We start from the raw sequence: 22,520 nt of genomic DNA, 5'->3' as shown, positions 1-22,520 counted from the left end.
TTATACTCCGTTAAGAATCTCACCCTAAGAACCATATATTAATCGTGCTCTAAGAGCATGATTATTGGAGGGTTCTTAGCGAAATATAAAAACCCGTCTCTTAATTTTTTTAGTTAAAAGTTAAGAGACGGGTTCTTATATTTCGTTAAGAACTTCGCTCTAAGAACGGCACTAATTATGCTCTTACTTTCTAATCAATAGTTTATGTCCCTTTCCCTTATCTGGTCATATGTGAGCACCACTTGGCATTTACCCTATATATGATCTTCCTATCCATTCAGAATTTATAGCATAGAGAAGAGACTTGAGAGAAAGAAAATGGCTAAAACAAACACACTCAACTCTATGAATACCTCCCATGAAAAGGCGGTACAAGCTATCCTTTATGGCCAAAGCTGTGCCAAGCGGTTGAAGCTTCAGCTTGACCATCCAATTGCTGGCGGAAGATCGGTTTCAAACTATGATCTTGCTAAATCGATTGTCCATTGTTTTTCCAGTGCCATCTCAATCTTTTCTGATAAACCAAAATCGGAGGATAATTTATTTTCTGATTTATCTTCAAGGGATTCTTCTTCTTCTTCTTCTTCTCCTTCTCCTTCTCTTCCCCAGAGAAGCCACTCCAAGAAAAGGTATTAATAGTTAACATCTAACCCTCATGTTTCCTTGCTTACAAAACTTTTGTTCAAATAAAACTATGGTTTTTTTTTTGTTAAAAATAACTTTTTATTATAAACTCAATGTCATCATATAGTTTAGGGTGTAAATTAGCTAAGAGATGTGATATTTGATAATTTGTATGCTAATTTTTTGATACCACCGTATTTTCAGAAAGAATAATAATACAAATTCAAGTGAGAATTGGAGGCACGATTCACCGGATCCGAACTACTACGATGGGTTTCTTTGGAGGAAATATGGCCAAAAGACTATTAAACAATCTAAACACCAAAGGTAATATCAGAAATAGTCTAATCATATTTGTTTATTGTAATCAACTTTCATTCAGATCTCTGATACTAATTGTTGTATGCATTAATGTTAATACAGGAGCTACTATAGATGTTCTTACAACATAGACCATGCCTGTGGAGCAAGAAAGCACGAACAGAAGATTAAAGACAATCCCCCCGTTTACCGAACAACGTACTTTGGCCACCACACTTGCAATATCAACCATAAGGTCCATAACCAAGATGCTGGTTTAACTACCGTTGGGGAATCAGTTAATGATTTGGAAAATTCCCGGATGATCTGGTTCGGAAAAGATCTCGATCAGGAGAAGGAAAGTCACACGAGCGGTTTATCTATATCGGTTAAGCATGAAGAAGGGAGCATCAAAGAGGAAACTATGGATCAGTACCGTGGGATAACCAGTCATGATAAAGATTGTCAAAATGTGATTAAAGAGAATCATCAACCATCGCCATCAGGTTCTTATACTCCTCCGTCGTCATCTGGCAGTGAAATTGACATGTTTGATTCAGATCTGCTTGTGGAAGACTTAGATTTATGGGATCGTTATGATATGTATGACTTTGGACTGCGTTACCTTTTTTCAGCTAAGAATGTTAAAGAATTTCCTTTTTACGAGTGATAATATTTGAGGATTGCGAGTATTTATGTTATTGAATATTTCCTGTCGGGGGGGGGGGGGGGGGGGGGGGGGTTGTAACAGAGTTGTTTGCTAGAGAAAATGTAATAGTACCAACGTTGGCTAATGTTGGGTGTAAACTCGGTTAAGTTTACGAGTGTTCCGGTTTATGAAATAGTTGGAACCTTTTCGCCTTATCCGCAATATTTTCTTTCACCGCTTTGCTTGATTAAATGAAACTTTCCAGCATGTCATGATCCTTTATTCCTTTTTCAAGTGATCATATATATATTATATTTATTTATTTGGAAAGATGCTCTCTAGATCCAACATTTATATGCCTTTGCGTATTTTCTACGTCTGCATACGTAGAGGGAAATAAATTAGAGTAGCTAGATAATACACTTTAAATTTTTGATAAATAACAACTTGACAAAGTAGAAAAAAATATTATCCTAAAGGAAAAAGAGTGACGCGAATTCTCCCTTTCAATGTTAGGCAGTCCTATCAGATTTTTTTTTTCCAATCAAATAAGATCCTTTATGTTTGTAACTAGGTTTCTCTAGTTTGAAAAAAAAGACACGAACGGGGGAGACCGCTGGAGAGAGAAGTTAGTCACGTCCACTTCTCGTTCCAACCACTCTTTCCCTACATTTGTCTGTCGGCCCATCAAATCTAGTCTTGAAATCTTAGTGTTCCAATGGTAAAAACAGTAAAGACGTGCAGATTGTGTATATCAAACGGAATAAACGAGATCAAGCGGATCGTGCAGGAAAAATGCAGATTAAACAGATCATTCAAGAGAAATGCATATCAAACATATCAAATAGTTTATTACAGTTTTGAATGGTAAAAACATTTAAATAAAACATAATATATATTTAACTGATAAAAAGAGAAATTTTAATTTACCACAAGTTGTATTGTTGCATTTAAGTAAAATAAATGAAAATAATATTTATAGATAAAAAATGTATTTTACAATTTTGTATTGTTACATATATATAATTTTATTCAGTACATAAATATTATATATACATATTTTATTTATTTGAAGGGGTTCTAGCTGGAGTTTTGCCCTGAGTTCGAGTAGCATTGATCATCTAACCGGATTTTAAATGAATTTAATCATTCACACGTATCTAAATATAAAGTTTCGTGGAATTAGGGGTCTAAAAAACTTTTGGAATCTTCACATTTATCAAAATATATTATTTTATTTCTTTTTATTGAAGTATATAAAAATATAAATAAAAGTTAAAATACAGTAATTTGATACCTAAACACAATAAAATATTTAAATTGAAAACATAATTATGGATAGTAAACTGGATTTAATACTTGTGGTATCTTAAAATGTTACACTAGTTTTAACAAATATACATTATTTATTATTATGTTAAAATACCTAAAATAAAAAAATAAAAGGCAGGAGGTTCGCTTGAAACACTGTCGTGATAGTACCGTAGAGTGTAGATCATAATTATTGCTCGTAAAGTTGAACAGCTAGATGAGGTTCATGTATATTTTATTATTTTTTAAAATGAACCGTTTTTTTTATTAACATATGTTAAATGACGATAAAAAGACGTGTCTCCCACCCAAGTGTACGTCACGTCTCTCTCCTGCCCAGGCCCGTCTCATTATCTTTATGGGCCATGTGCATATTCTATATGAATAACAACAAATCGTAATTGATTGAGACAGTACTGGACTATAGTACTAAACTAGATTTTGATCGGACGCAAATGTATTTTTAAAAAATTAAAAATTGTTTTTATATCATTATTTAAGGTTGGACAAAAAATTCGAATTCGAAGAATCGAACCGATCCCAAACCGAATAATTAATACCAAATCCGAACCGAAATTGATTAAATATCCAAAATATTCAAAATTTTGGTATTTGAAGAACTGAAACCTAATTTGATCCGAACTGAAGTATTTTAGGTATCCAAAATAGATTTATATACTTATATATATTAATTATTTTTAGATTTAATATATATAAAAACATCCAGAATATATATGATACTTTTAAGTTCGTTTGAATACTTGAAAATATATACAAATAATCAAATGTAAAGTCAGGTACTCTGATATATGTTATTCAAATTTATATGTAATATATTCTATTTTTTATAGTTTTTTTTTTAAATAAAGCATATAATAAATTTAAAATTTTTTAAAATAATTTAAATTGGTTATCCAAATCCGAACTGGATCCTCAAAGATCTGAACCGAATACGAAATCCCAAACAGACCCGAAAACGAACCCGAACGCCCACCCCTAATCATTATTATATATCCTATATGTGTCATCATAAGTTACAAAAATATGTGTTATCATATTATTAATCATATTTTATACGTGCCATCAAATAAGTTTTCTTATAATTAATAATATTTTATACGTGCCATCAAATATGTGAAATATAAAAACCCGCCATAATTTAAGTTGGTGTTTGAAATTGGGCTTTGTATTGTATTTTTCTTATATATATTGAAAATATTTTTATAATGGTTACTGGAAAATATGTTAGTAAAAATCAAATTTTGAATATATGTATATTTTTGACTGAATTTTTGATATAAATCAATTTTAAATTATTATTTTGATTTGAATATGTATATTAAGTAATATAAACCCATTATTTTTTAATATAATGTAATGAATTTCTAATTTTTTAATAGTATAAATCCATTATTATTTTTTTCTAACTTATTACTATACATGTTTCCAAACATCACTGTTTTTTTAACTGATATATGTGTTTCAAACAAAAGCTTAAAGTATTTCTAGTCAGATGATTAGTAACTATGGCACCAATCTGCCAATCTGCGTAGAGATGTGAAGTTACACACAAATCAATTAGAATTTGTATATAGGCCCAATAATAGTACTATAGAGAAAGTCGTTCCACTAATTGCAAGAATCAACGAATTCCGATAGATAAAATTTGGCCTACCAGGTTTTTAGCTCAGCTTGCTTGGCAAGAATCAGACAACACAACGAACTGGTAATACAAAGAGTGTCAATCTTGGAAGAAAGCTACAGACTACATCCGGTTAAACAATTGTGACATTTTAGTGCTGCACCGAGATTTAAGTCATTTGTAGATCAACAATTGTTGTCTTATAAGCAAAGAGAGTGGTTCAGTGTTTCTCAGCCAGAGAAAGATTTTCCAGAACTATTTTGGAACAGAGGATGAAGTTTCTGAGTTCTTATAAAGCTTTGGTAAATACATTCTAAAGACTATTTATACTGTATTTCATCCTTAAACATATAAAATTTCATTACTAATTCAAGCATAGATAAACATGTAATCAAGTACATAAAAGCACTGATCAGTGGATCAAGACAAGACTATATAATATTGAATAAGAAAGCAAAATCTTGTGTTTGCAAAAAAAAAGTTTAAACATGAAGGACGAGACATTACATCTCAAGCTAAATCACATCCTCGTCCTTTACTTCTCCTTTGTTGTTGTCACTCCTCGTAAATCAAAAGTCTTCACTTTGTTGAAATCATTTTTCAACGATGAAGAAGAATCACCTTCCCCAAGTTTTCCATAGAAACCAGAATTAGTGGAGAGATATTCAGGTTGGATGTATCCAGATGTCCATACGGTGTTCGTCTTCTCTTCATCATGTTTTAGTACTACCGGCTCAACCACATCCTTAGCTTTCACAGATTTGTGTTGCTTCTTACTATGCTTTTTCCTGAAACGTATGATATTGAAACAACTTAGACATCCTTTAGACATTTTTTTTCTGCTTGTCGGTTGTAGACGTACGTTTTTACAGAGACAAAGATGAGGATCTTGAAAATGTTCGCAGGATATTACTGTAACTTGAAAGCGTGTTTTTGACTTTTTGAGAGTTGCGCGTGAACGTGGATGTTGTTCTTGAATGCACATAAAGTCGTTGTTGCACACGCGTCAGTTTTTTTTATTTTTTTTCCGTCGAAGAGATTCCATTGATTTTGAAATAAAACGTTCCAACTTACAGAGGAGCTCCCAAAGCAGAACAGAGCACAATAGAAATGACAAAGGGGACCAACCATCAAGGCATGGACAGTGGTCCCTTGCAACATTACCATAAAAAGCTCCCAAAAAAACCTTCTGCCCCTAGCAACAACTCCCGGGAGTGTTAGAGAAACCTACTTTCATTTACAAAAAATTCAAACAGCCATTGAGGATGACCTCTCGACACATAGGACTGCGTTAACCCTTTCCTTGTGACGCTCTCCGCAATGAGAGAAGCTCCTCTATTTGCTTCTCTCGATACCTTCTGAAACTCAACGCCATTTATTCCAACCACCTCTCTCTAGATTTCTCCATCATAGAACAGGAAGGATGGCCATGCTTCCGGTCCTGTGATTGCTCCAAACATATCCTCAAGATCCCCCGAGAAGATCACGTTGGAGATATGATGACTTCTCATACTCTCCACAGCCCATTTTAGGATTTCAAAATTTGCCTCAACTTTATTAAGCAAACCTGAAAATGCTCTACGACTGTGAAGGATGACCACACCTCTCTCATTCCTCAAGACCCAGCCACCTCCAGCAAGACCGTCCCTTTTACACCAGTCCACCCCAACATTGCACCTGAGCCAACCGCACGGTGGCGGTTCCCACTTTGAGCGGAACAAAGGCTTGATTGCCTTCTCAGTAACAGCCCAGTCCTTTTCTACTTGATGCGCAAGAAACTATCCTTCAGTCTCATCTTCTGATTTCAGAACCACCTCCTCCAAAGTTAACATTCTCCCTTCAAAGAGCGATTCATTTCTTCTCTTCCAAAGGTTCCACAAAATCCAAGGCCAACTCCTCCAATATATCAAAAGACTATTATTGCCTTTCCTTGAGTTGAGAAGGAAGGCAAGGTTGGAGAACACCGAAGACTCATGGAAACCTCCAGGGGGGTTCGGAATTGGTGACATGGCCCATACCTGTCTAACTACATGGCATCCAAAGAGAGTGTGATTAATTGATTCTGGCTCCTCTCCACACGCTTGGCACCTAACAACAACATTCATTCCTCTGGCATTGATCAATTCTGCAACAGAAAGAGCACTACTCATTGCTTTCCAGATGAAGACTCTGATTTTAGGAACCTTCTGCACTTTCCAGACCCTTTCTTTCAAGCCATTTAAGGAAGGGAACTCAAAGGAGTCTGGAAAATTTGTTTTAAACTTTGCCATAGAAGCCAACCAATATGCAGATTTAACAGAGAATTGGCCACTCTTGTTATGAATCCAAGTGAAAAAATCATCTTTGTGGCACACAGGTTGATTTAGAGTGATGATCTCCACATCACTTTGCATAAATAACTCTCCAAGCTTCTGCTGGTTCCATCTTCTCGATTCAGAATCAATGAGAGATTTTTCCCTTAAGTTGGCATCAAAAGTGATGTTCTTAATCCATGGAGCCCTAAGGCCCACAACCGGATCATCCACCCATTTGTCTAGCCAAACTCGTGTACACTGCCCATTACCCACTCTGTGTTGCAAGCCTTTTTGAAGAAGATCCCTACCAAACAACAGGCTTCTCCAAGTAAAGGAAGGTCTACCCCCAAGTGGAGCCGAAAGAAATTCTCCTCCATCAAAATAAATGCTTTTTAAGAACCTCGCAAGAAGACATTGCGGTCTGTTGAGAATTTTCCAAGCCTGTTTGGCTAACATAGCCTGATTAAAACATTCTAGGTCCTTGAAACCCATTCCACCTAAAGCTTTTGGGAGGCAGAGCTTATCCCAGAAGATCCAATGAATCTTCCTCAGGTTCGGTTCAGAACCCCACCAAAAATTTGCCATCATGCTCGAGAGTTTAGAGAGTAAAGTCTTAGGAAGTCTGAAACAACCCATGGCAAATACAGAAGTAGCTCATGCAGTGGATTTCAACAGAACCTCCTTTCCTCCTTGAGACAAATGCTTAATGTACCATAAATCCAGTCGACTTTGAGTCCGATCCTTTAAAAAGGAGAGCAGTTCCACTTTAGAACCCGAGAAACATTCAGGAAGACCCAAATATTTACTCGTACCACCTTCATAAACAATCCCCAAAATGTCACGTACCATGAACCTAGTCTCCTCATTCACTTTATCTCCGAAAGAAATCGAAGATTTCATCAGATTTATACACTGGCCAGTAGCTTCTCCATAGAACTCCAGAACTCGGTGAAGAACCGTTGCTTGACCCTGGTTAGCTTTACACATGAAGAGACTGTCATCGGCAAAAAGAAGGTGATGAATCGATGGACCTTCTTCTGAGAATTTCAAACCATTGAGGAGGCCATTCCTTTCCACAACATTTAACAAATGTGTAAGGCCTTCCGTACATAACACAAATAAGAAAGGCGAGAGAGGATCTCCTTGTCTTAATCCTCTTTGAGGCGAAATCTTGCCAAAGGGCTGGTCATTTATCAGCACAGAATAAGTCACAGATGTCACGCACATCATTAACCAGCCAACCACCAGATTATCAAAGCCCAAAGCCCTCAGCAAGGATCTCAAGTAGCTCCACTCTACGCGGTCGTACGCTTTGGACATATCGGTTTTGACGGCCATGAACTCCTGTGAGATCTCTGGGTGAACTTTAAGAGCACACGCGTTAGAGCATGTTTATTGGTAAAATCCATTTAAGGGTTTTAGTGAATTTTTAACTCTTAAAAGTGAGATAAAAAACTTTGTTAAGAGACACTTAATTATAATGGTTTATTGGTAATTTTAATAAAGGTTCTTAACAATAAAAAAATATAAAATTTATTTTTAAACATAAATTTTTAAACAAAGATTAAATTTATTTATTAAATAAAACAAAATCAAAAATAACATTGTAAACATAGATTTAACTTTTCCTTCAAATGATAAAAAGTAACTAACAACCGATTTATTATCATTTTTTAATCTACCGAATTGAACCAAATTCATAACCAAATTTAGATCAGAAACCAAAAAATTACAGTTTGGTTAGGCTGGTTTGGGTCAAAATCCAAATCCTACTCACATTAATGAACTTTTGACTGTATGAGAATCATGAGTGATGTTACAAAAGTATGTATGAACTTTTGATACTTTTTCAAATCCTACTCACATTAATGTCTACATTTGGCATTAAAAATAGAGTAGTGTACTTGTAGCTGATGTACAAAACAAAGATAACAACAAGGAGGAGATGCATTGTTAAGTAACAAGACTGTTGCTGTGTGGATCATTCTTTCCAGTTAAAAGGAGCACAATCAACAACTAAGTAGTCCCCTCTGATGTCCTTTTGCCACTCTGATGTCACCATCCATATACACATTTTCAAACCTGCAACCAAAACCAAATTCTCTAGTCTCAAAACAACCTGCAGACTAAGAAGAAGAAGAAGAAGAAGAACTCACCAGCCCTGGCCAAATGGTGGTAGTGGGATCTCCCAATTGCTTCCTCTCAACACGGTACTAGTGAATTTGAAATTGACTCTCTGCAGGGAAGAGATGTCGATATCGGAGCGTACAAAGAAAACCCCGTCGGGCGGGAAAGTGATGACGTTGTTGAGCGTCCCTTTCCTCACATCGATCACCTGCAGTATCTATCCTGCGCGCATGCCGAACAATCTCTTGTGGTGACGGAGCTTCCCCCGATCACCGACATGGCCTCGATGGCATTCACGATCGCGTCTCGCTTCACGGCGTCTTTCTGGGTTCTCAGGCCTCGGTCCTGGTCGGAGATGAGATCCATCAGGTTCTGCTTGGCTCGCTGTGCGGCGACCGAACACTTTGTTCCAAAACTGCGACGGACCCCGAGCGGAGGTGGAGGAGATGCTAACAGCGCGAGCGCCATTATTCGTTGTTGTTGTGTGTATTGAATCGATTTGATCCATTCGGAGAAGAGAAAAGGAAGAGAGAAAGAAGGAAAAGAAGAGAAGAGACGAAACCGAAACCACCACCTCTCCTCTCTCTCCTATGAACTTCAGACACGTGGCACTAAGAAACAGGTTCTTCGCTCTCTTAATTAAGCAACGCCCCTTAGTTTAATTGCTGTTTTTCATTTAGTTTTAATCTAAATTTACCTAAAATTCCCTACTTAAGAGCTACCAGTAAACATGCTCTTAACTCGTCATTTTTTACCTTCGAGGATTGAGTTCTCTACTTCTCTTCTCTCTTTTGCCGATAAAATTTTCGAAATCTCAATCTAAATTGTTTTTATTTTTGAAAAAAAAAATCATAGTTTTATGTGATTATAGACAGTCTGAATCATTCATTTTCTCTTATGTTGATTTTCGTTACATGATTTTTGATTGAAGCTTTAATGAAAATTTGTTGTGTTTAGATTAAAGTCTTTTAAGAATGAATGTTTTCATGTATGATATTGCTCCTTTTGAGTCATAAACAGCATAATCCTAGTTTTATGCACATATATGTTTTGAAAATGATATTCGGTTATTTGGGTATTTGGAACTATCGCTGCTAATGATGACCTCAACTCTACCAGTGTACTCAATTATGAATCCGGTCTTTATCCGTGACTTCATTCCCTCCGGGGATCGCCTTTCTTTTCAAATGAGAGTATGACATTGTCCGGAACTTCATTCTTTACACACTCGAGTTACAGCCTTACAGGTGATAGATTTTATTGTAAAAAAAAATTAAATAGATTTTATTGTAAAAAAAAATTAAATAGATTTTATTGTAAGAAATTGAGCTTGCCATTAATTGATAGTAGAGTGAAAATATACGGAGTTAGCATTCTAAAATTTGGAATGACACCAGTTAAATATAATCTGATTGTATACTTTGGAGGGTTTGTTGTTTGCAGGTATTTACTTAATTAAAATATTCTTAAATGATTAAATGTCTGTTAAAGTATATTTTATGATTTTATTTCCTTAAAATAAAAATAATTAAATGTTTAAGATTTACCATTTACTAGAAGTCTTACTACTTAATTTCTTTTGAAAGATACCGGTGATGATTGGTTCAACTGTGGCGGTAAAAATTTAGCTGTAAAAGTTTAGATGTATGTAAATTGGCTGTAGGTGTAAAGTTGTTACTGTGTACTTTTTTGCAGAGACTTTTGCTGTAATTAAATTTGTTGTAGCTGTAAATTATAGGCTGTAGATATTTTAAAATAAAATATGTGAAATCTATGATGTATATATAAAATAATTATTTTTTATCAATTAAATAATTTATATTAATATTTTTTATAAATTCTCAAAGTTTATTGTTATTTAAAATGTGATATGTGAGTAATATATATTTTATTTAAAATATTTCAATAATTTTTACAGCACCCAAAATTGAATTAAATATTTATAGATGTTTTTAATTATGATTATCTAATTTATTTGATATTGTAGATAATTTTTTTTATTTCACAGATTCTACACCCTATAAAAAAAAAATTTAGGTTTTTTTACCTAAATTACATTAAAAAAAAATTTGGTTTAGTATTTTTGGTGTAGCTTTAAAAATAAAGGTAAAACATAATTGGTAAAAATTTATAGAAATTTGATTTAGGTTTTAACTATTTAAAATAAAGGTACAACATGATTAGTAAAATTTAGTAATTTAAAAATAAATAAAATTAAAATAAAGAGATAAAATTCAACTAATCACCCTTATTGTATTAATTACTGGATAATATCATTAGCTAGCCAACCAGGGAATTCCTTGCCGATTAGTTGTTGTTGTTTCCGACGTCATCGTGCTGGAGTCAGCACCTACTACGTCATGTGTTGCTAACGTCGAAGTCCGACGGAAACAGCCACTTGCCTCCTCTCCTGTTGTTCACACATGACTAACCATTAAGTATTTTAGTAGACAACTAATAAGACTAGTGTAATCAAAATGAAAAATTATACTATAAAACATAATTTTGTTTTCTATCACATGACAGATCATTTGCTAAAGTCAACACCTAATTTTCCTTTACCTCACAATTGGTGGTGTTTTAAAAAGCATAAATCTTACTTTTATATTTATTCCATTAAAACAACAATCTAACTTATTGATATAGCCATATAGGTGTGGTCCAAATACAATTATTAAAATTCCTTATTAATCATTTTTAAAAAATATTATACAAAAAACACTAATGTGATTAAAAAACATAAATATAAAAATTAAATTTATAGGAAAAAATAAAACAAAAATATATCCGCATTTTTAAAGGTGGGTCAAAATCTAATTTAACATTAAATTACAGACTAGTGTATGTAAATGGCTTGATTAGGAATATAAAACTTGGTCTATAATTGGTAATGTCAATTTAGTTCTATTGCATATATATGGTTAAATTATATCATGTTGTATTTTCCTAATACTTTCTAATCAGTATTTTTCGTTTCCCTTCCCTCATCTGGTAATATGTGAGCACCACTTGGCATTTACCCTATATATTATCTCCCTATCCATTCAGAATTTATAGCATAGAGAAGAGACTTGAGAGAAAGAAAACGGCTAAAACAAGAACACTCTACTCTACTTTTATGAATACCTCCCACGAAAAGGCAGTACAAGCTATCCTTTATGGCCATAGCTGTGCCAAGCGGTTGAAGCTGCAGCTTGACCATCCAGTGGCTGACGGAAGATCGGTTTCAAACTATGATCTTGCTAAATCGATCGTCCATTGTTTTTCCGATGCCATCTCAATCTTTTCTGATAAACCAAAATCCAAGGATGATGTATTTTCTGATTTATCTTCAAGGAATTATCCTCCTCCTCTTCACCAGAGAAGCCACTCCAAGAAAAGGTATAAATAGTTAACATATGATGTTCAAATGTTTCCTTGCTTACGAAAAAATGTTCAAAGAAAAGTTTGTCTTTTATATTTTGTTGAAAAGTAGTTTTATTATAAACTCAATGTCATCATATAGATTAGGGTGTGAATAAGCTAAGAGATGTGATATTTGATAATTTTTATACTAATTTTTTGATACCACCATATTTTCAGAAAGAATAATAGTACAAATTCAAGTGAGAATTGGAGGCACGATTCACCGGATCCGAACTACTACGATGGGTTTCTTTGGAGGAAATATGGCCAAAAGACTATTAAACAATCTAAACACCAAAGGTAATATCAGATATATTCTAATCATATTTGTTTAATCATATTTGTTTAATCGTAATCAATGTTTATTCCAATCTATGATACTAACTGGTTTATGCATTAATGTTAATACAGGAGCTACTATAGATGTTCATACAACATAGATTATGCTAACGACATCGTGGTGGTCTAGTGGTTCCACTAGAGGAAAAGTTGCCCTGTTGGTCCATGCCAGGGATCGATTCCTTTCTATTGCGAAATTATTAGCTCCATATGTGGCTACGCGGATATGGGCCAATGCTTACGGCCTATTTGAATACCCGGGAGAGGATCCATCCGTGGGTTGCACCTCCCACCCGAGGATTAGGTCTGTATCTTTAATAGATCCGGGTTTAACCCTTTATTTTATCAAAAAAAAAAACATAGATTATGCATGTGGAGCAAGAAAGCATGAACCGACGATCAAAGACAATCCTCCGGTTTACCGAACCACTTACTTTGGCCACCACACTTGCAATATCAACCAAAACGCCGGTTTTACTACCATTGGAGATCCGGTAGATAATTTGGAAAATGCCCGAATAATCCGGTTCGGACAAGATCTCGATCAGGAGACGAGCTGTTTATCTGTATCGGTTAAGCATGAAGAAGGTATCATCATAGAGGAAACTATGGATCACTGCCGTGGGATAACCGGTAATGATAAAGATTGTCAAACTGTGATTAACGAGAATCATCAGTCATCACCATCAGGTTCTTAAACTCCTCCGTCGTCATCTGGCAGTGAAATTGACATGTTTGATTCAGATCTGCTAGTGGAAGACTTAGATTTATGGGATCGTTATGATCTGTATGACTTTGGACTGCATTAGATATTTCAGCTAAGAATGTTAAAGATTTTCCTTTTTACGAGATAATATTTCAGGATTGCGAGTATTTACATTAATGAATAGTTTCTGACTTTCTGTCGAGCATAAGTAAAATATTTGAAGGGAGTTTGTAACAAAATCATTTGCTAGAGAAAATGTAATAGTAACAAAGTTGGGTGTAAACTCAGTTAAGTTTACTGGAACTTAAACTTTTTTCGTCTTATCCGCACTATATCTCCAACCGCTTTGCTTGATCAAAAAAAACTTCCAGCATGTCACGATCCTTCTTTCCTTTTTAAGTGATCATATATATTTATATGGAAAGATGCTCTCTAGATCCAACGTTTATGCCTTTGTGTATTTTGTACTTCTGCATACGTAAAGGGAAATTAGACTAGCTAGACAATACACTTTAGAAATTAGATAAATAACAACTTGACTAAGTAGAAAACACAAATTTTATCCTAAAGGAAAGATAAATGTAACGTGGATATGGTGGATCTATGCATGGTTATTTAGACAACACAAAGGTTGATCAAAAGTTAGTCACGTCCACTTCTCGTTCCAACCACTCTTAATTTCCCTACATATTTCTCTCGGCCCAACAAACCTCGTCTTCAAATGATACAACACAACAAATCTTAATTAATGCAGACAGTACTAGAGTATAATATTATATGATGGCACCATCTGCCTAGAGATATGAAGTTAGTATAATATTATAGATAGACCCAAATATAGTACTGTAGAGAAAGTCGACCGACTAATTTCAAGAGTTAATCAGTTCTTCTATTTAGAGAGAAGATTCTACACCGAAAATATAAAAAGAACTTAAATAATATATAAGGGATTTGAACTACTCTATTTATTGCCAATTAATTTTAAATTGGAAGCCCATAAATTTATCACGGTATCAAAGTCATAGAAAAAATTTATCATTTCCTTAGAGAAAATTTTGCCTACCAGGTTTTCAGCTGGGCACTGGCACCAAATAGGTATACCTTCCAGATATTCCTTTGGGTTTGGTTTGAATTTGAATTGTTCATTTTTTTTGTTCATCCTTTTAGATCATATTATATTATTATTTATTTTCAGATCGGGTTTAATATGTTTTCTCTGTATAAATTGGGTCCAATCAACCAACTGGGCAGTTGGTAGGGCTGGGTTGCGGGTCAAACCCGCCCCGTTGACCCGCCAACCCGCGGATTATAAAGTTTTTTTTTGTCAAAAAATTCAACCCGCACAACCCGCAAACAAAAAAATTTGTACCCGCACCCGCCCCGCTTAATTTTGCGGATAACCCGCGGGACCCGCGGGTTATATTTTTATTTTAAAAAATATTTATTTAATTTAATTTTTGTAAAATATAATATAAATAATATATTTATAATTAAAATTTTAAATATTTTAAAATATTTTGATTATTATTTTTTAAAATTCTCATATTTTCTTTACAAAATATACATTTTTACAAAAAAAAATATATTTTTTTTTAAATGTAAAAAAAAAAAATTGCGGGTTGGCGGGTACCCGCGTTTCAAAATCCACCAACCCGCACCCGCCCCGCATAAAATGCTCATAACCCGCATCCGCACCCGCGAATCGATTTTTCTAAATTGTTCGACCCGCACCCGCCCCGCGGCGGGTCAAACGGGCCGGATCCCGCGGGTAAAAACTCATATTCCCAGGCCTAGTTGACCGTGTACGCAGATGTAAATTCTACAGAGTCAAACAAGGATATTGAAGATGCTAATAGATCTTTCGTATATGAAAAGCAGAAATGAGCTTTTGGCTGTTTGCACAGTATTACCCTAACCTATGGTGCACAAAAAGTGTGTTCTTTGACTTTTTGAGAGTTGACTAAGAGTAGACAATATCCGTAATTCAACTCTCCATCGACATATCTGGGTAAGATAAATGAAAAGTTGACTTATCCGGCCAAGATAACAAATCGATTCCGAGCCTTTGATTCACTAGATGCGCGCGGCTTGATTAAAGACACATGCCATCAACGATTAGTTTTTTTTTTACTTCTTTTGTATGAATACAATACCTATGCGATTGTAAAACGTTTAAAGAGAAAAGAAATAAAGAAATCTCATCTTCTTCACCATAGTTTGTATGAGGTTTAATTCACTTCTACTTTCAGGTACTACTAGTCTACTACAAACGTGTGACCAAAGTAAACGCAGTGGAAACTTAAGGTAGTTTCGAGTTCATCACAAAATCCAGCTGGTGGGAATGGTATAGCTTATGTGGTCGGAACACAAGTTTGTGGTCTCAATTGCTTGAAACGCAATTTTTGCTACGAGGGATATTTTTTTTTCTAGAAACAAGTATCTTTTTTTTTTCTAGAAAACGTTTGAATTATTCATTAAATACTTTTGAAAAATGCAATGCAAACAAAGTGTTTATTGGGTTTATTTAGACAAAAAAAACGCATTAGTTATAAACGCAAACGCAGATAAATATCCAGGGGCCTATGAGCACTGAAAGCTTATTCCGTAGTCGTAGTCGTTGTCGCTGTCCCTCCTCGCAAAGAAAACCTTTTTACTTTGTTATAAGATTGGTCTGACGGCGACGAAGATTTGTTTTGCTGTCCATAATAAGCCTGCAACTCAATCTCTGGTTTGTGTTGTTTCTTACTCTGCTTCTTCCTAAAACATATGTTTTTGAAAAACCAAAAAACTGAAAAACATAACAAACAAAAACATATGTTTTTCAGAAATATCATAAATCCCGTCGACATTTTCTACTGGGGTGTAGATGAATTGCTTGTCCAACTTAAGTATTTAGAGAGAATATGTATTGAGTTCTTGAAGATGCTTCTTTGATCTTCAATAAGGTGTAAAATTACTTATGTTTTAGCAGCGTATTATAAGGCGTGGGGGCTGGTATTACTTTATATTTAAAACATGACTTGCCTAAGAACAGTTGGCTCCACGTAATTTCCTTTGTTCTTTTTCTAGAGTCGACTCGTTAGGAAAGTACGTACTTACCTGTATGTGCCAAGACTCGAGTCAACCTCACTGTGGATTGATAGATGACGAAGTCCGAACACACAAGAAAAATGTCAAAACTCAATCGAGAAAAAAAGAAAGAAGAAGACATGATTACACAAGTTCAAATGTATCGACGATGTGATTGACCAATCAAATCAAACTAATCAGCATAACTTGAACAAGTATATATGATCCGGAGCATAGAAAAACAGGATAAATCAACTATGTCTTCATTATCTTAGCCGCGTAGCTGCTCGAGTAACATAGCTCCAAACCAGCTTTAAAATTCAAAGTTGACTCCATGCAGCTTCCTCTCTTCTACCACTCACTTGTTAGGAAATTACCAAAAAAAAAAAAGTACGTAAAAAAAGAAAGGTCTTGAAATTTATACGAAATAATACATATGTTCCTTTGCCGACCTAACGTAGAGACTTGTCAACATTTTTCAAGTGCGAAATTTCACTTTTCATTTTATTGTTTCACAAAGAGAGTGATACAGTGTTCCTCAGCGAAAAGAGAGTCCTCGATAACTATTTTGAAACAACGGATGTCTAAACACAGTTATTCTCCATTTTCTCCATAGGTTTAAGTCATTTTTAGAATTAACAATAGATAATTTCATTACTAATTCTGGTATATAGAAACATGTAACCAGGTACATAAAATCAGGGATCAGTGGATCAAGACAAGACTGTATAATCCAATAAGAAAGCAATCTAGTGTTGCAAATTTTCAAACATGATGGAGATTACATCTCAAGTTAAATCCCATCCTCGTCCTTTTACTTCTCCTTTGTTGTGGTTGTTGTTGTTGTTGTCACTCCTCGTAAATCAAAAGTCTTCACTTTGTTGAAATCATTTTTCAAAGATGAAGAAGAATCACCTTCCCCAAGTTTTCCATAAAAATCGGCACTAGTGGAGAGATATTCAGGTGCATTGTATCCCAAAGTTCCTATGATGCATGTTTGTCTTCTTGTCGGGGTTTCTTCTTCATCATCTTTTAGTACTACTGGCTCAACAACATCCTCAGCTTTCACAGATTTATTGAAACAACTTAGACATCTTTTAGACATTTTTCTGATTTAAAAAAAGTACTTCTTGTCGAATGTAGAAGTAAGCTTTACAGAGACAAAGATAAGGATCTTGAAGACGTTTATTTATCTTCAGTATGAGGAAATCACTTGAAAGCTTGTTCTTTGACTTCTGAGAGTTGACTAGTCTAAACGGAGAGTTGATTCAGTCCAATTATCAAAAAACAAAAACTAACAGCAGAGAATAATATTAGGCCACGATTATCGCGGGTTATATAGGGGTTTTTAGGTGGGGGACCCACAGAAATGGGTAAAATCGATTGTAGGGAAGCCAAAATAAAGACCGATTTTTGGTGAGTTTTTCAACTGTTTGTGGGCCCCACTGACACGTGGCGGCCCGCAATTGGTTGGTATTTAATTTTTTTTTTACTCAGACAAAAAATAAAAAAAAAATAAAAAAAAAAAATGAAAAACCCCATGTGGGGTTTCAGCGTTAATCGTGCTCTTAGATCTTGTTACTGTTGTAGAGTTTCATCAAAGCTTGTTTCTTTTTCTGTGCAATTTGAACACTTTTAATAAATGATGAACATTGTTTTGTGTTTTAGAAATAGGTTTGGATAAAACCAGTGAATTCTTCTTTTGAAATAATATTTAACTATTACTTATGATCCATTAATTAATATACAACAGTTAATTCACCTAATGTCTTGATCAGTAGCTCCAGTCTATTTTGGGTTGTGGAAATAAAAATGTAGCTCCAGTCTATTCCAACTTCATCAAGAGATTGTAAACTAAGCATTTTTAATTTTAATTTGCATCTAAGGCAAATTTGCATCACGAAATAAAATACCAGTCACGGACAGGAGGCTAATTAAACTGATGTTTATCTACTAATAATAGCAATCCCAATTAATTTTAAAAGTTGTGAATCTCTATTAAATTGAAAGATTGTATTTTCATTCTTAAAGTCGCATTTTTGAAAATAAGTTATCATTTTATATTTTTGTGTTTCCAAATTGCCAATTGAAAAGTATTGGTGTTAAGAGTTGTGTATTTTCATCAAAAATGATATTAGGTTTCAAAAATTGTTAAATATCCCAAAATTGTTTTTCTTGTTATAAATCATTATGTGGATGGCCCATAACCAATGACCAAGACAAGGCCCAGCCGTGGCCAAATGAGGAGAGAGAGAGGCGGTCGTCCAAGGAGAGAGACGGTCGGTTTAGACCGTCTTAGACTTAGGACGTTTTCCTTTTATCTGTTTTAGATCTTTTCCTATTTCATGTTGTATTAGGTTTTGGATAATTTCTTTTTTCCTATACTTTGTAATTCCTATATAAGGAACTTCTATTGTTCATTAATAGTACACAGAAATATTCAGTTTCTAAACTCTCTAATTACAACACGTTATCAGCACGATAGACTCCAAAACCCTGAGACAAAACCTAACCTAAAATCCGTCACACATAAACCCTAATCTAGGCACAACTTAAAATCGTTCTATCTCTCAAACCCCGAGGAACCAGACGACGAGTCAAATTGAAGCTCTTGACGATACAAATCCATCAGCGAAAACCGTTCGTCGATCCGATCTCAGACGCGCCCACACTCGCAGAAACAATACTCGGCGCCGTTTTGGTCTTTTGGAACCCTAATTCCGGAAAAACCCTAAATTGTTCTTGCTTGCGTTCCGGCTTACAAACATCCGATCAGCTCCAGCCCTAAGGTGTTCCTGATCCTAGACGACCTCAGTTTCCAGTTCACATCACAGCCAGCTTGAGTTCCCAATCAACCCACTCGCAAACTCAAGAAGAAGACGTGTCCGACGTCCTCGGCGCACATCCGCGATCAGACGCCAAACCATCCGATCCCGATCAGACGCGTCTCGCCTCAGCACGCGACCGTTCCAGCTCGTCCCATCTCGTGTCCGTTCGAGGTTCTCTTGGTGGTCCGGGTTCTACAATCTGCAAAACAAAGGTAATCCTAATTCTGAGAATATGAATTGAACATGGTTGTTTTGTAAAGATTGAAACCCTAAAATCTAATATCTAAGAACAAAGCCTTAAGACAAATAGATCAAACCCTAAAAGAGTAAATCGGAGCTCGAATAAATCTGGTCCCCTAAACCATAATTCGAGATTGATCCATTGATCAATTAAAATCAAAGTCTTAATGATTTTGAATCTCAAATCAAACTCCCTTGATCAAAGATCAAAGTTTTCGAAATCCCCTGAAACCCTAATTTGGAAAAACGATTTTAAAATTGTTTGATTTGAAATTTGATTGTTTGTTTGATCACCTAGAGATATTGATAGGATTGTTTAAACTCGAATCTGTATTGCTTGACATGTTTAAACTAAAAATCCTAATTAAACTTGATAAAGATCTTGATTATATCATCTCATGGCCGTGTGGCCTTATTGCTTTCATAATCGAATTTGATCATACCTGATTAATTGCAATTGAACCTAGATATTACTCTAAGGATGACATTGAATTGAACTAAATAGCCGTGTGACTCCTACTTAGCCGTAAGGCATATACCTTGGCCGTAAGGCATATACCTTGGCCGTGAGGCATTGTTTGAAAGTTTAAATGTTTAAAACTCTAAATCTCGTTTTAAATCTTAAAAGGCCTTGAAACCTTAATCTTAAAACCGAATCCTACTAGTGTTTAAATCAGAAACCCTAGGATTGATTAAGGATTTCTTGCATACATATGAATCTGAATATGGATTGCATTCATACTGTTCAAATAAGAATCGACCAGCATGTAGTTTATACAATCTTGAAACCGGTTGCATTAGATATAACTGCATGGCCGAGTGGCTTGATGAACTGATCGCACCATGGTTGTTTCTAGATTGATTGTTTTTCATAAATGCGTAAGACATGTTTGTGTCCGAGCTTGTTAATATATCTTGCGGCCGCATGATCACATTGTGAAACTCAATTTTAAATAATGATGTGATTCAGATGTCGAAAATCTCAAACAGAGACTATGCGGCCCTTAATCTCTCCGGAGATAACTACTTGCAGTGGGCGCTAGATACAAAGATCAGTCTAAGGTCAAAGGAACTTGGTGATACTATCATCAAGGGCAACAATGAGACCGATAAGAATCGGTACATGGCTATAAGTATTATACGCCATCACCTCATTGAAGGTCTAAAAGATCAGTACATCACGATGGAAAATCCACTAGAACTTTGGGATGCTTTACAGCATAGATATGATCACCAGAAAATGGTGTTACTTCCAAAGGCTAGAAACGACTGGAAGAATCTCAGATTCTTGGATTATAAGTCGGTGGATGAGTACAATTCAGTCTTATTTAAGACGGTCTCGATGCTGAGACGTTGTGGTGAAGTAGTAACCGAAGAAGAGTTACTTGAGAAGACTTACTCTACATTCCATTCATCGAATGTGATACTGCAACAGCAGTACAGAATGAAAGGCTTCGCCACATATACTGATCTGATCTCGTGCCCGCTTCTGGCCGAGGCAAACAATGAGCTCCTGATGAAGAACAGTGAAGTTAGACCTGTTGGAACAACACCATTACCGGAGGATAATGAGGTTGAAAGGAAAGATCCCAACGAGTGCAATTATGTCCAAAATGACAAGAGATCACACGGCAAAGGCCGAGGTGGATACAAGGGGCATGGCCATGACAATTACTCGAACAGCCGAGACAACTACTCGACCAACCGGAAAGGAAACCACAATAACCTTGGTCGTGGTTCCAATTATGGCTGTGGCCGAGGTAGTTATGGCCGTGGTCGAGGCGGCATATCCAAACCGTCTTACTCGACCAAATCCGTTTGTCACAGATGTGGAATGAGAAACCATTGGGCCAAGAACTGTAGAACCCCTAAGCACTTATGTGAGCTCTACCAAGAAAGTCTTAAGAACAAAAACCCTGAGGCTCACATGGTTCACGATTCCGGATATGAGGCCGATAATGATTCCGACATTGCTAAAAATGACCAGATGGACTTTGAGACTTCTGATTGTCTCAAGGACTAAATTTTCGATACGACTTGTCTTATTGCTTTATGATTTGTTTTGATGTTTCACGATTTTATATATATATAATAGAATTGATTTTGAGTTCATTATCTTACCTGATCTTACTTGAACATATAAATGATTTTAAAGAGTTGCCTAAAGGGCATAAAACCAAGTAAGAAATCATGAATGGGTATAGTAAGCCTAGTAAAGAAACTATGGCTAAGGCATTGTCTAAAGGACATTAGATACACCCAATAATATGTGACCCATTGAGTTATGATAGTATGGTTTCTAAATAGAAACAATGGGCAAACAAAAGGAAACAAGTTCCTTCAGATTTTGAAAGAAAAATCGCCTAAGACCTTATAAGAAAGTGGTCGAGACTATACCTAATGATCTCTACTGATTTAAACTATGGTATAAGATCAGTATGATGAGAGGCAAGAACCATGGTGACCATATTGAGATACACCACGAAATTTTACACTATATGCCATGATAGGATTAGCCATCCTAAAAGTCTAAACTCGATGCAAAGATTGAAAAAGCACAGAGTTATCCCGTAAAAGATCTCACGTTGTGAAACATGTACACAAAGGAAAACTCATTAGGCTTAATTGTCCCAAGCACCACGACCTTATAGTATGGTCATGAGGGGGAGAGAGGATAAATCCATGATCAATACTACAAGTTCGTGTACTACTATAACGGCCAAACAGTAAAGGCCATGAGAGACAACGGCCTTCGGCCGCAAAGGAAATAATCAGCCTCATGTACCATTATGGTCTAAAGACCATGTTATCAATGGCTCAGCCATAAAAGAACATGTTTTAAAACGGCCAAACCATAAGGACATTACTCGGCCAAAGAAACCATGTTATGAACAGGTCGGCTATAACCGACCAGAGAGGCCATTAGCATAAAAGGTTCGGCCAAGTAAGCCATTATCTATAAGACTAAGATTCTAAAGTCTATAAG

The 22,520-nt window shown here is 35.4% G+C and overlaps 6 protein-coding genes and 1 pseudogene across 6 annotated transcripts; 3 read left to right on the top strand and 4 right to left on the bottom strand.

Moving 5' to 3' along the window:
* The first annotated feature begins 278 nt into the window (after nucleotides 1-278).
* On the top strand, nucleotides 279-1,609 carry LOC106436972 (probable WRKY transcription factor 38). Its single transcript, XM_013877926.3, has 3 exons — nucleotides 279-629; nucleotides 829-951; nucleotides 1,048-1,609. The coding sequence occupies exons 1-3, from the start codon at nucleotides 319-321 to the stop codon at nucleotides 1,592-1,594; spliced, it is 981 nt and encodes a 326-aa protein (XP_013733380.2). The 5' UTR covers nucleotides 279-318; the 3' UTR covers nucleotides 1,595-1,609.
* A 3,251-nt stretch (nucleotides 1,610-4,860) lies between these two features.
* On the bottom strand, nucleotides 4,861-5,511 carry BNAC02G09650D. The gene has a single exon (XM_013884886.3). The coding sequence runs from the start codon at nucleotides 5,509-5,511 to the stop codon at nucleotides 5,062-5,064; it is 450 nt and encodes a 149-aa protein (XP_013740340.2). The 3' UTR covers nucleotides 4,861-5,061.
* Nucleotides 4,861-9,415, bottom strand: LOC106436988 (annotated as a pseudogene).
* On the bottom strand, nucleotides 5,921-7,405 carry LOC125581778. Its single transcript, XM_048747760.1, has 2 exons — nucleotides 6,451-7,405; nucleotides 5,921-6,285 (listed from the first exon to the last, which is right to left on the bottom strand). The coding sequence occupies exons 1-2, from the start codon at nucleotides 7,403-7,405 to the stop codon at nucleotides 5,921-5,923; spliced, it is 1,320 nt and encodes a 439-aa protein (XP_048603717.1).
* Nucleotides 9,416-11,208: 1,793 nt separating the features above from the next.
* LOC106436998 (probable WRKY transcription factor 38) lies at nucleotides 11,209-13,555 on the top strand. Its single transcript, XM_048746554.1, has 3 exons — nucleotides 11,209-12,328; nucleotides 12,530-12,652; nucleotides 12,764-13,555. Exons 1-3 carry the CDS (start codon nucleotides 12,066-12,068, stop codon nucleotides 12,819-12,821), a joined length of 444 nt encoding a protein of 147 aa, XP_048602511.1. The 5' UTR covers nucleotides 11,209-12,065; the 3' UTR covers nucleotides 12,822-13,555.
* A 3,274-nt stretch (nucleotides 13,556-16,829) lies between these two features.
* LOC111210760 lies at nucleotides 16,830-17,730 on the bottom strand. The gene has a single exon (XM_022711342.2). The coding sequence runs from the start codon at nucleotides 17,569-17,571 to the stop codon at nucleotides 17,281-17,283; it is 291 nt and encodes a 96-aa protein (XP_022567063.2). The 5' UTR covers nucleotides 17,572-17,730; the 3' UTR covers nucleotides 16,830-17,280.
* Nucleotides 17,731-19,540: 1,810 nt separating this feature from the next.
* LOC125581324 lies at nucleotides 19,541-22,399 on the top strand. Its single transcript, XM_048746553.1, has one exon. The coding sequence runs from the start codon at nucleotides 20,505-20,507 to the stop codon at nucleotides 21,555-21,557; it is 1,053 nt and encodes a 350-aa protein (XP_048602510.1). The 5' UTR covers nucleotides 19,541-20,504; the 3' UTR covers nucleotides 21,558-22,399.
* The last annotated feature ends 121 nt before the right edge of the window (nucleotides 22,400-22,520 follow it).

This window comes from Brassica napus, chromosome C2 (genome assembly GCF_020379485.1).
Source record: "Brassica napus cultivar Da-Ae chromosome C2, Da-Ae, whole genome shotgun sequence".
Lineage (NCBI taxonomy): Eukaryota > Viridiplantae > Streptophyta > Magnoliopsida > Brassicales > Brassicaceae > Brassica > Brassica napus.
Note: the sequence above shows the minus strand (reverse complement) of the source record. Positions and strands in the feature narration are given on the sequence as shown.

Excerpts from the sequence above, each read along its gene's own strand:
- LOC106436972 (XM_013877926.3), top strand. The coding sequence starts at position 319 with ATGGCTAAAACAAACACACTCAACTCTATGAATACCTCCCATGAAAAG. Across the intron at positions 630-828 it reads AGAAGCCACTCCAAGAAAAG|AAAGAATAATAATACAAATT; the intron begins GTATTAATAGTT and ends CCGTATTTTCAG. Across the intron at positions 952-1,047 it reads AAACAATCTAAACACCAAAG|GAGCTACTATAGATGTTCTT; the intron begins GTAATATCAGAA and ends ATGTTAATACAG.
- BNAC02G09650D (XM_013884886.3), bottom strand. The coding sequence starts at position 5,511 with ATGTGCATTCAAGAACAACATCCACGTTCACGCGCAACTCTCAAAAAG.
- LOC125581778 (XM_048747760.1), bottom strand. The coding sequence starts at position 7,405 with ATGGCAAATTTTTGGTGGGGTTCTGAACCGAACCTGAGGAAGATTCAT. Across the intron at positions 6,286-6,450 it reads CCTTCTCAACTCAAGGAAAG|AAAAGGACTGGGCTGTTACT; the intron begins GCAATAATAGTC and ends CGCATCAAGTAG.
- LOC106436998 (XM_048746554.1), top strand. The coding sequence starts at position 12,066 with ATGAATACCTCCCACGAAAAGGCAGTACAAGCTATCCTTTATGGCCAT. Across the intron at positions 12,329-12,529 it reads AGAAGCCACTCCAAGAAAAG|AAAGAATAATAGTACAAATT; the intron begins GTATAAATAGTT and ends CCATATTTTCAG. Across the intron at positions 12,653-12,763 it reads AAACAATCTAAACACCAAAG|GAGCTACTATAGATGTTCAT; the intron begins GTAATATCAGAT and ends ATGTTAATACAG.
- LOC111210760 (XM_022711342.2), bottom strand. The coding sequence starts at position 17,571 with ATGTCTAAAAGATGTCTAAGTTGTTTCAATAAATCTGTGAAAGCTGAG.
- LOC125581324 (XM_048746553.1), top strand. The coding sequence starts at position 20,505 with ATGTCGAAAATCTCAAACAGAGACTATGCGGCCCTTAATCTCTCCGGA.